Consider the following 12,774-nt stretch of genomic DNA (forward strand, 5'->3'; position numbering starts at 1 on the left):
GGTTTGTCACAATGTGTGTGGGATTAATGGTAGTTATCTCCTGTATGGAGGTAGAAAAGAGATATTTCACAATTCATTCTGTAGGATTTGTGTAATTTGAATCTTTAGTGATAATCTGTAACTTGTTATAAGAAGAATTTTAAAAAGGAAACAAGTGACATTGTGGATGGATTGTTTCAGAAAATAAAATTTGGAGAATAAATTTGAACTTTTAATACTGATAAACTCCGATGTCTAGGTTCTCATCAGAATATTGAAGCTGTCAAGTGAGAAAATACGGAAGAGCAAAATTTCTTCCTGAAACTAATATAATATTGTAAGTCAATATACCTCATATAAAGTAGAATTTTTTGTTCATAAGAACCTAAATTAAACCAGACATAGAAACTTTAATAATTTGATTGGTCAGCTAAATTGCATTGTTTTCATTTCAGTACAATTGAACAGTCTTTTCCTATAACTAGATTGCTTTTAACCAGGTGTGTCAAGTCTATGATCTAGGTCATATCTGAATATCTTGTTAAGCAAGGGGCTTATAAGTGCTTTTATGTCACTGAATTTAAGTTGCCATTTTCTGAGAATGATGCTTATAGGTGCAGCCTCTTGCTTCAGTTAGGGATATATTTATTCCAGGTATATTACATTAATAAGAAATTTTCACTTTGAAAACACAAGCCGACTTGGCAGTAGAAAATCTCCTGTGTTCAATATAGCTACTACAGTTTGTGGCACTGGAACAGTTACTGAAGAGCTGTGAAGAGTTAGTTTTCAGGCTTTTGTAGTTACCTTAAGCAGAATTGTTTATTGTGAGGTTTGACAAGACAAATATCAAAGACCTGAAGTAGGGATTGCTACTCTGTCATTTTGAGTTATGAATACCTACCCTGTAAACGGCTGTAAATATGCTCTGCATGCCCAACTGGCAATTGTTTGTGGTTCTGTTTTCCCCAAGATTACAGATAACCCCCTAATCTGAAAAAGTGGGCCAGCTGTGCTCTCAAGGGGCTGGTGTGTAAATCAACAGATTCATCCTCTATCTTTCATTTTCCTAATGCTGGATAACTTTCTTTTCCCAGCTCTGATACTTTGATCTTAGAGAATTTCTCTATATGTGTCATCCTTTTAATCCTTTTAAGTTTCTGCCTAGTTGTGCAATATTGCTCCTACTACTTCCTCTGTTCTACGTCTTCTCTTTTTCTTTGTTCCAATAGTGAACCAAAACAATAAGAGTAATGGTTATTGGTAATAGTAGTGCTTCCTCTTTTGAGAGGAAGGCAAGTTTTGAATTGGAATTGATATATGGTATTTCATTGAATCTAAGATGACACTTACTGGGAAATGTACCATTTTTATATGGACCACAAAGAAAGAAAATATAAATGTCTTGAAATCAGTGTTGTCAGTATCTAAAGGCCTAGAAATTGTTATGAGAATACTTTCAGAGTATCATAGGCTAAGCAATATAGTTGTCTTTACCTTAAAGCTGCGATGAATCTTAGAATTGCTAATAGGGAATCAACAGACAATATAAAAAACATACATACTTATGTGAAACTTCCCTGGTGGTCCAGTGGTTAACACTCTGTGCTTCCATTGCTGGGTGCGCAGGTTCAATCCCAGGTTGGGTAACTAAGATCCTGCATGCTGCAGTGAAGGTCAGAGATCCTGTGTGCTGCAACCAAGACCTGGCGCAGCCAAATAAATAAAAACCTTAAGTTTGTTTGGAGAGAGATATTGGTTTAGAGAATATTTCTCTTCCTATAAAATTGTACTCAGGATCTCAGGATCTACACAATGAACCAGTGTAAACCAGGGAGATTGAAGTTAGGAAAAATATCAAAGTTGAATGTTGTTGAATTATATGTGTTGAAATCAGTGAATTTAATATGACATCACTATGAATTTTCTTTTAAAAAAATGTATTGAGTCTATCTGTAAGTTGTCTTAAAAACAGTGTTTTTATCATTAACATTTAAATTGTTTTAAAAATTGGTATTTGGTTATTATATTTCATCCTTAATTCTATGAATGTATTATTTTTTTTACTGTCAGAGTTACACTTCTTTAAGTGAACAAACCAAACAAAAACAAGAATGTAGAAACACAGAACAGAGTATATAAGGTATACAGAAGTAGAAATACAATGTTGTATGTGTATGTGTGTTAGTTGCTTACTCGTGTCCGACTCTTTGCAACCCCACAGACTGCAGCCCACCAGGCCTGTCTGTCCATGGGATTCTCCAGGCACTGGGGTGGGTTGCCATTTCCTTCTTCAAAAGGAACTATAGAAAGAAAGAAAGTGATGTCGCTCAGTCATGTCCGACTCTCTGTGACCCCATGGACTGTAGCCTAGCAGGCTCCTCCATCCATGGAATTTTCCAGGCAAGAGTACTGGAGTGGGCTGCCATTTCCTTCTCTGATAATGTTGTGTACACGCAACTTATTACCTCAATAAAAAAATAAATACCTCATAAATTATATTGAGGTAGAAAGAAATGCCTCAATATTACCTCAATAAAAAAATAAATCTCAGGAAAAAAGGAATTACATTTATTTGTAAAAAAATTTTTGGCCATGTTTCACCACACACAGGATCTTAGTTCCCCCACCATGGATCAAACCTGCACATCCTGCATTAGAAGTGTAGAGTCTTTTTTTTTTTAGAAGTGTAGAGTCTTAATCACTGGACCTCCAGGGAAGGAATTACATTTCTTAAGGGAGAGCTGATTTAGTAGTGAATTTTTCTGAATGTGCTGCATAATTGGGATTTGGACTTCTTTAAGGCTTTCCAGAGCCCTCAGCCTGCAAAGAATTTTTGACTGTGTAATATGTCATATTAGTGAATGATTTTTAATTGAATTAGATTGTATCCTCCTTTAGCAGATTATTTAGCTGATGCTAATCACAGTGGTGGAGAGTAGGCTAGTTGAGAATGTGTGTTCTGTTAGCACATGTATATTAAAGTTTTATTTTGGGAAAATATATTTTGTGTATTGTCCGTTAATTAGATAACACAGATACTTATTTGGGAATGATAGTTTTCTGTGTGTGTTTAATCTTTATCAAAGGCCAGTGCCCATGAGGGTAAAAGGGTAGAACCTATAAAAGTTTGATTTACAGTTGGGTTATTATTTTAGTTTGTTCATATTCCAGATAGTTTATAAAGAAACAGCAGTAACAACAAAACCCCCAGACCTAATGTGGTGTGGTGCTGTGCATGTGAGATTTTTGTACAGTGCCAGATAAATTAATAGATCTTCACAATTATAATTTTTCAAAATATGAATGAATATAGAATTTATATAAGACTGTGGCCTTCTGCTACCTTTTTTTAGAAAAGCTCAAATAGCTATTTCATGTTGTTTTGGAGTTTAGTTTTAAAATGTGATTTTCTTTTTTTTTTTTTTTGAGGGGCATGGTAGTTTGTTAGAGAAAATTGCACTGTACTCGTCATGATGTTCGGTATACATGTTATGTTTTTTTTTTTTGGTCAGATATTAACAGTGTGATATTTTTCTATTCTGAAATGCTTTGATAAGACCAAACTCTTAAAGAAACATAGATTTTCAAATGAAATAAAAGCTGGTCATTCCAGAGTTCTGCCCCACAGAATTAATCCCCTTAAGAATCAGTGGCATTATAGTGTAAGATAGTTAAGAAATAGGAAAGTTCTTTCATAAGTAAGCTACTTGAATTTATATTTCCTTATATTTTGATTTTCAGTTTTTATACATTTAAGCTATATTCTTGCTGGCCAAAGCACAATCATGGAAGACCTCAGAATATTTCCATGCTGCTCTTCCTAAAACGTGGATTTCCTTTACCTGTGTTCTGTTGCCACTTTACTGGATCAGTTTATGTTGTACAAGTTCCTTTATTTATAGTTTTGCTTTTCCAGACAATTGCTCCTTGTCTGTGAATTCTCAGTTCAGGTTCAGTCACTCAGCTGTGGCCGACTCTTCGCAACCCCATGGACTGCAGCACACCAGGCTTCCCTGTCCATCACCAACTCCTGAAGCCTACTCAAAATCATGTCCTTTGAGTTGGTGATGCCATTCAGCCATCTCATCCTCTGTCATCCCCTTCTCCTCCCACCTTCAATCTTTCCCAGCTTCAGGGTCTTTTCAAATGAGCCAGTTCTTCGCATCAGGTAGCCAAAGTATTAGAGTGTCAACTTCAACATCAGTCCTTCCAATGAATATTCAGGACTGATTTCCTTTAGGATGGACTGGTTGGATCTCCTTGCAGTCCAAGGGACTCTCAAGAGTCTTCTCCAACACCACAGTTCAAAAGCATCAATTCTTCAGTGCTCAGCTTTCTTTATAGTCCAACTCTCACATCCATACATGACTACTGGAAAAACCATACCTTTGACTAGACGGACCTTTGTTGGCAAAGTAATGTCTCTGCTTTTTAATATACTGTCTTGATTGGTTCTCAAGAGTGAGAATTCTCAAGAGTTATTAATATGTATTATAGTTATTTGTCCTTTAATAGAATCTGGTGAACAAGTGAGAAACCATTGCTTCTGTGATGATTACATATTTTTTTAGCCCATTTTTCTCTATGATTAAATGATTTAGATTGTAAGTATTCTTCACATCATCGCGATTTATAAGTTATTTATTCCTAAATGTGTTGATAGCATGGTCATTGAAAGTAAGAAAAATTATTCTGTCTGTGTAAGTTTTGTAGGGTACATATGTTGCTTAAAATATTCAGTTCAGAAAATGTTTTCCTTTAAAAATAATGCTCAGTGTATAGAACATAAATCCCAAATAAATTTTAGTTGATAAAATGTCAATGATGAAGGTAAGTCACCAGTCTTATAAACTAAATGTTTGAAGAACTAAACATTTATTTTGACATATTTGCTTCAGTGTTTTTTATATGTATAAGAATTTCCCCTTTGAAAAAGTTTCACTGCCTTTGAAAAATTTGAAGTGAAGATTTCTTTTGTTTTCAAAGATGGACTCAAGCTTTACCTTTTTTGCACATCATATACATTATTATGCAAATTAGGGTTTTGACAGAACTGCTAATTTTGATTCTCTAGTCAGAATTTTCTATTAATTAAATTTGTTTTTTGCAGGTATATTTGCTTACTTAAACTACCATGTTCCTCGCACAAGACGAGAAATTTTGGAGACACTAATCAAAGGCCTTCAGCGACTGGAGTACAGAGGATACGATTCTGCTGGTATTTCCTTTAAAAAATATTATGGGTGTTCCATGATTCTTGACTCTCAATAAAAAGGGTTTTTTGTTTTCGGTTACTGGACTTTTTATAATATCCATTTTGTTGTTTCTGGTAAATCTAAAATCTGAAGAATTTTTGTTTTTTATCGTATTTAAAGGGTTTGTTCATTCAATTTCAACAACATTACCATTTATGTAGAGTATTGCTTCTTATGGGTCTCTTCTTGCGCTAAGAATGTTACTGTAAAAACAAGTTACTGGGGGCATTTTCATTATAGAACAGAGTTTTTGAAGGCCTTACTCTGTAATTTTTTTTTTCTCTCCTATAACTTTTAATTTCTTTTTCTGCATGGATTCCATGCTTCTGGCATGTGATCTTGCCCAAGATTCTATCTTACATAAATGACAAAGCAAAGAAAAATAACTTTTTGTTAACTTTATGTTCCACTCCAACTCCTTCCCTTAATCATATCGGGGTCCCCAAGACCATCTCCAGTTTCAGTGATTCCCTTGGAGCATTCAGCATATAGTTGTACTTATGGCTATAGTTTATTATAGCAAAATAATAGAAAGCAAAATTAACAAAGAGAAAAGATGCATGGGGCGAAGTCTGGAGGAAGCCAGGCATAAGCCTCAGAATTCTTTCCCTGTGGAGAGAATCTCCCACATGTGCTTGATTCCCCTAGCGAGTTGAACAACATGTGTAAAATGTGTACCAGGGAAGCTCTAACTCTGTGCTCAAGATTGTCGCTGTGGGCTCGTCATGTAGATACCTTGTGCCTAACATGTACCGACATTTCAGGCTCTTAGAAGGAAAGTGGATGTTCAGCATAAGCCATGTTGTTTACTCCCACAGTATAGGTGCAGTAAGCCATTCTTAATCAGTTAACGTGGTGGGAACCCTCTTGAAATTTAAGTTCACAGATGCCAGCCAAGGGCCAGCTTTGCAAGCAGGCCTTTCTAAGATAGCATTCTTGGGCCTGCCATATTAACTCTTTACTGTACACTCAACGTTGCCCTGTGTAATGGGCATTTATCTTCCTTCCATATTAACTCTTTACTGTACACTCAACGTTGCCCTGTGTAATGGGCTTTTATCTTCCTTGACTCTTCCTCAACTAATGGAAAGTCAATTCCTCAACTCTTTTGTTCTTCACATTATCTCTTTCCTTCACCTCTGACAACATATCTTCTCATTCTCATCCTAACTTGCTGATTATTTCTTTTTTGTCTGCTTTGGAGGCTGCTTTTCTTTCACCTATTACATATTTTAAGTGACCTACCTTTAATGGTACTCTAGAGTAACTTTTTCAAATTCTGTAGGAAATGTAGTAGAATCTTGAGAGCTGTGTGTCCTGACATCCCTTCCTTACCTGCTTCTGAGATGGTGCCAGTCTTCTGTGTATCTCCATTGTGCTGCAGTTGAAACATGTAGTACTTTTATTATAGCCACATAATGCTAAAGCTGAAACTGCAATACTTTGGCCATCTCATGCGACGGGTTGACTCACTAGAAAAGACTCTGATGCTGGGAAAGGTTGGGGCGGGAGGAGAAGGGGACGACAGAGAATGAGATGGCTGGATGGCATCACCGACTCGATGGACATGAGTTTGAGTGAACTCCGGGAGTTGGTGATGGACAGGGAGGCCTGGCGTGCTATGATTCATGGGGTCGCGGAGAGTCGGACACGACTGAGCGACTGAACTGATCTGAACTGAACTTTTATTATATTAAACCACACTATATGGTAATTATTTTTTCCTTGTCTGTCTTCTCAGTAGACTATTGAGAAATTGGAGATCAGGAACTGAATTTTCTTCATTTTTGTCTCTAGTGGCTGTCATGGTTCTTGACATATAGTGTGTTTTTAGTAAATTTTGAATTGATAAGTAAATGAATTAATTAGATGAAAAAAATGTATTTTTCATTTATAAGTTCTGCCTTACGGTCATAGTTTCTAAGTAGTAGCCAGTTTCTAAATCTTCCTTTTTTATCTCTGGATGATTCAGGTGTGGGAATTGACGGAGGCAATGATAAAGATTGGGAAGCCAATGCCTGCAAAATCCAGCTCATTAAGAAGAAAGGAAAAGTTAAGGCACTGGATGAAGAAGTTCACAGTAATGTACTTAGTTTGTTTTTTGTCCCCCCTCCTCTTTTCTTCCTTCTCCCTTCCTTACCAAGTTATTTTTCCTCCCATATTTTGGGGCCCATTTTAAGAATAGTGATTCTTAAAAGTTGAAGGGAGGGAAGAAAAGTAGTTTTGATACTGTTTGTACTGCTTTTAATGTACCTTTGTTTCAGAAATAGTATTAACTAGGGAGGGAAATAGCCATCGTTCCTGGAGAAGGGCCTTTCATAAGACAAAAGGTATTTTTAGTAGTGCCCTTATTCACGTGGCTTCACTTGGTGGTTGTCTTCACTTTGGACTAAAATGCTGAGTTTGGATATATCATCAGTCTGGATGTTGCACCTTTTAGTAGGTCTGATACAATCAGATAACTCATATTTTTACCTCGTGATTTTCTTACTACCTGAGCGTAAAGTAGTTGCCAAAGATACGTGTTCCATCATACAGGGTATACATTACAGTATTTATTCATTATTTTATGCTTATACATTTTATTTTTTCACAGAAAACTTGAAAACAAAGCAAAGACTTTGAAGTAAATTGATTGAAAAAACATAAAAAAAATCCTCCACAAAACCCAGGAAACAGTTGATATACCTGCTCAAATGGATGCCATCGTTATTACTGTAAAGGGGTACGGGTGAAAGAGGAGAACAATGGATTTAGTCATTTTTAATTTTTACATAAGCCAGATATTCAGCTTCATGGTGCAACTGATACTTGAACAACATGGGTGTGAACTGTGCAGGTTCATTTATATGGAGATTTTTTTTTTCCCAGTAGTAAATACTACAGTGCTACACCATCCATGATTGATTAAATCTGTGGAGGTGGAACCTTGGATCCAGAAGCTGGCTATAGTTACATGTAGGTTTTTGACTGCTCAGTGAGTCAGCTCCCCAACCCCCTGTGTTGTTCAAGGGTCGGCTGTACTCGTTTAACAAATTATGACAGTATTTATTTTGAATCTGTTATGGATAAGATTAGCTTGAAATAAAGCAGACACCCAAACAGCTACACTTCAAAAACTTGGTTATAAATATTTGGTTTACTGTGAGTACTGCATCCTGTTTACCAGGTTGAATATAGTAGGTTTTATAGGAGAGAACAAACGGATTGGTTTAAGATTCAGAGGAGAACTAGTTCCCACAAGTTGGGGAGGCTAAGTATATGTAAGGATTGGCTGCTAATTATATTCAGGCAGTGAAGGTGAGAAGGGAGGACCTTCTGAGTAGATTAGCTTGGGTCAAAGTAAGAATAGGGAAGGTAAGTTTGATGGAATGGTAGATAGCTTTTCTTTTTTTCTTTTTTAATTTATTTTATTGGAGGCAAATTACATGACATTAATATATTGGTTGGTTTTGCCATACATTGACACGAATCTGCCCCAGGTGTACATGTGTTAAGCTCCCCTGGAGAAGGGAATGGCTACCCACTCCAATATTCCTGCCTGGAGAACTCCATGAACAGAGGAGCCTGGCGGGCTATAGTCTATGGGTCTAAAAGAGACAGATACAACTGAGTGACTAACATAAGGCCATAATGTTGACTGAGAAAAATATCTCAGAAGGTCAGATAATACATGATTTCATGTATATAACGTCCTTGAAATGACAAAATTATAGAACTAGAAAACAGATTAGTGGATGCCGTGAGTTAGGGATGGTAGAGGGAGGAGAGTGGATGTGATTAAAGGGAAGCCTGAGAGAAGCTGCATTGTTGGTCAGTGAGTATGGGAGGCTGGAAAGGAAGATAGTGACCAGAATCAGCATCTCTTAATGTCATCATATTGAAACATGTTCCCTCCTGCAGGAAAGTGATCCCTTTTCTGGAATGGTCACTTGCAGACAGAGCTGGCAAATTTGTACCTGATGAGTCCCTTGAGAGAGCAGTCTGGCACTGTCTAAATGGGAGATACCTATCCCTTATGGCCAGGCACTTCCACTCGTGGGTGTGTACTCGAAAGAAACACTGTGACCAGGAGACATGGCAATAAGATGGCATTGCAGCAAAGTTTAGAAGCAACTTCAGTGTCCCCCAGCAAGGGAATGGGAGAATAAGTTGTATGTGACAGTGAATGACCATATTTAGCTTTTGGAAGGTGTGTATCAGATCTGGCTCTGCTTTCTGAGAACCTAATATTGGAGTGGAAAAAAAAACACAACCCGTGGAAGGGTATGTACAGTTTTGTGTTATTAAAAAAAAGAACACTATAATTTATAGCTGTATTAGCACAACAGAAGTTTGAAGGCACAGGTGGGAAAGCTCTTGTGACTCCTTTGGGGAGGAAAGGAATGAAGTAGGGTATAAAGGAGGCACCAATTGCATTTTTTTTTGTTTTTACATTTCAGGACTTAAATAGATCTAAAGCATAAATGGCTAGAAATTAACATGTGTTAATTTGGAGTGTGTTGTTTGGATATTTGTGGTGTTTATTTTGTTATTGCCAGCAAGTGTTAGTGTTGAACCGCTTAAAACAAAAGAGAAGGAAGACATCTCAAAGGTCATTAGACTGGTTATTGGTAGCTTCTGACTGTGATAATACTTGCTGACATTTGTTGCTTTCTGTGTCCTAGACACTTGACTGAATGCCTTCTGTATAATCCTCACTGTAACTGTGGAGTAGGTAAAATTATCTTCCTCATTTGCAGATGAGGAAATTGAAGCTCAGAGGAGCAGGTACTGACTTTAGATGGTGTCAGCAGTAAAGCCAGTGAGGTTTGGGAGCAGAGGAAAGGCAGAAGAGGATTGCTATCCTAGATCATGACAACTAAAGATTTTTTTAGTATTTTATGTCTTAAAGCTGTAAAACACAAATGATTATATTAATATATTAACATTTGTTCTCTGGGTGTAGGTATTTAGGTGTTTCATTATTACCATCTAATTAAATATGTTTGGACTATTAAAAAAAAGAAAACATCTGAGAAAAGGTACACAGAGGACAGAGAGCCTTGGGAATGAATGTAGGGGGAAGAGAGAAGATGCAAGAAAGGAAGTGACTGAGGCATTCCAGCTCAGAAAGGTGGGCACAGGTAGGGAGTTAGCCGTTGTAGGGGTTAAGGGCAAAAGAAAAGCTGATTTAAACAGTTATGAGGTGAAAGAAAGCTGAGTAAGGTAGAGATTGAGGGACTACATAGAACTGAGTATTAAGGAGAGTATAAAAGATGTCATGAACTGTTGGGGAATTGAATGAGCTCTCAATTTAATTAATAAGGAACATGGGTACATGTTCCTTAAATGGCAGTGGTGAAATAGGTTTGGTAATTACTATGAACTTGAAATAGACTCAATTAACAGAATTTTGTGACCTTCAATGTTGCTTGGCAGCTTGGGGTGTGGGGGAAGAGAAAATTGACTGTAATGATATCTAGACTTAAGGTTTAATGAGAGGCTTTAGAGTGGAGTTGATGAAAGTGAAAGAGGAGAGTGAAAAGGTTGGCTTGAAGCTCAACATTCAGAAAACAAAGATCATGGCATCTGGTCCCATCACTTCATGGGAAATAGATGGAAAAACAGTGGAAACAGTGTCAGACTTTGTTTTTTTGGGCTCCAAAATCACTGCAGATGCTGATTGCAGCCATGAAATTAAAAGACGCTTGCTCCTTGGAAGGAAAGTTATGACCAACCTTGATAGTATATTAAAAAGCAGAGACATTACTTTGCCAACCAAGGTCCGTCTAGTCAAGGCAATGGTTTTTCCCGTGGTCATGTATGGATGTGAGAGTTGGACTGTGAAGAAAGCTGATCGCCGAAGAATCGATGCTTTTGAACTGTGGTGTTGGAGAAGACTCTTGAGAGTCCCTTATACTGCAAGGAGATCCAACCAGTCCATTCTAAAGGAGATCAATCCTGGATGTTCATTGGAGGGACTGATGCTAAAGCTGAAACTCCAATACTTTGGCCACCTCATGCGACGAGTTGACTCACTGGAAAAGACTCTGATGCTGGGAAAGGTTGGGGGCGGGAGGAGAAGGGGACGCCGGAGAATGAGATGGCTGGATGGCATCACCGACTCTGAGGACATGAGTTTGAGTGTACTCCGGGAGTTGGTGATGGACAGGGAGGCCTGGCGTGCTGTGATTCATGGGGTCACAGAGAGTCGGACACGACTGAGCGACTGAACTGAACTGAACTGAACAGTGAATAGAAACAGTCAGAATTGGAGCCATGATTAATCTATAAAACCTGACATACTACTTGTGGGGAATTTGTGTATTGTTGTAGCAATGATTTTTTTTCTTATTAGACCTTAAATATTAAGTTCCTTTGGCAACAGTGTACTAGATATGGTAATTACCTTGAATTTGAAATGGGTTCATTTTATAGACTCTTGTTACTTTCTCTGATGTACTTTCTCTTGCTGGTATGTGGGGGGACATACTGCTTTCAATTACAGTTAACCTTAATCCAAAAAAGCTAGTTATGTGTTTTCATTGCTTGTATTGGCCTGTTACTGCTAATTGCTGCTAATTCACTTCAGTCGTGTTCGACTCTGTGCAACCCCATAGACGACAGCCCACCAGGCTCCCCCGTCCCTGGGATTCTCCAGGCAGGAACACTGGAATGGGTTGCCATTTCCTTCTCCAATGCATGAAAAGTGAAAGTGAAGTCGCTCAGTCACATCCAACTCTTAACGACCCCATGGACTGCAGCCTACCAGGCTCCTCCATCCATGGGATTTTCCAGGCAAGAGTACTGGAGTGGGGTGCCATTGCCTTCTCCACCTGTTAAGTAGTAATAAACGGTGATCCTTACTTTTCTGGAGGTCATTTATCAGGTTGCCTTAATTATTTAGAACACCGTTAAATCAGAAAAGACATTGATGATTTTTCTCCATTGATTGAGCTAGCCAACAGAAATTCGAGTATCTGCTCTATATAGCTTAGTGCTTAGGATTCAAAGAATAAGACAAGCTCCTCCTTTTTGTAGAACTTAAATTCTGGTAGAAGCCAGGTTGACAACATGTCAAATATTGTAATAGTATGGCAGAGTGTACACTGTGGTTTTAATCTTAGGCTCTGGAAGCAGCCAGTCTTGGCTTCAAATTCTATCTCTGCTTCCTATAGCTATGACCTAGGGCAGGTTTTGTGACCTTGTGAGCCTGTTTCTTCATCTATAAAATGGGGACAGTTATACCTGGTAGTATGTAATTGTATTGTGAGGATTCAGTAACAGAATGATTATCTATTGAGTACCTGTTCTATACCAGCCATTGTTCTAGACCCTGAGGACAGAGAACAAGATAAGCAAAGTCCCTGCCCAGATGGAGCTTACTGTCTAGTGAGAGAGCCAGACAACAAATAAATACATAAAATCAGGTAGAGATCAGTGCTATAAAGGACAAGTATGGTAGAGGTGACATTTGAGCAGAGATCATGTGATTGTCTGTATGAGGGAATTCTAGGCAGAGGGAACACCAGATGCATAGATTGTGTGTGGGCTT

At 37.8% G+C, this 12,774-nt stretch overlaps 1 protein-coding gene across 3 annotated transcripts in view; it reads left to right on the forward strand.

The window, feature by feature from the left end:
* GFPT1 (glutamine--fructose-6-phosphate transaminase 1) overlaps positions 1-12,774 on the forward strand; it is a 63,879-nt gene that overhangs the window by 6,191 nt on the left and 44,914 nt on the right. For 2 of the 3 annotated variants that reach the window (XM_088841285.1, XM_088841286.1), the window contains exons 2-3: positions 5,093-5,200; positions 7,210-7,317. In XM_088841285.1, coding sequence (XP_088697411.1) covers positions 5,093-5,200; positions 7,210-7,317 — 216 coding nt within the window. Of the gene's footprint in view, positions 1-5,092; positions 5,201-7,209; positions 7,323-12,774 lie in introns of those variants that run through there. The other variant, XM_088841287.1, reaches the window with a different exon arrangement.

This window comes from Moschus berezovskii, chromosome 11 (assembly GCF_049115385.1).
Source record: "Moschus berezovskii isolate FMDL1 chromosome 11, NW_MosBer_1.0, whole genome shotgun sequence".
NCBI classification, from domain to species: domain Eukaryota; kingdom Metazoa; phylum Chordata; class Mammalia; order Artiodactyla; family Moschidae; genus Moschus; species Moschus berezovskii.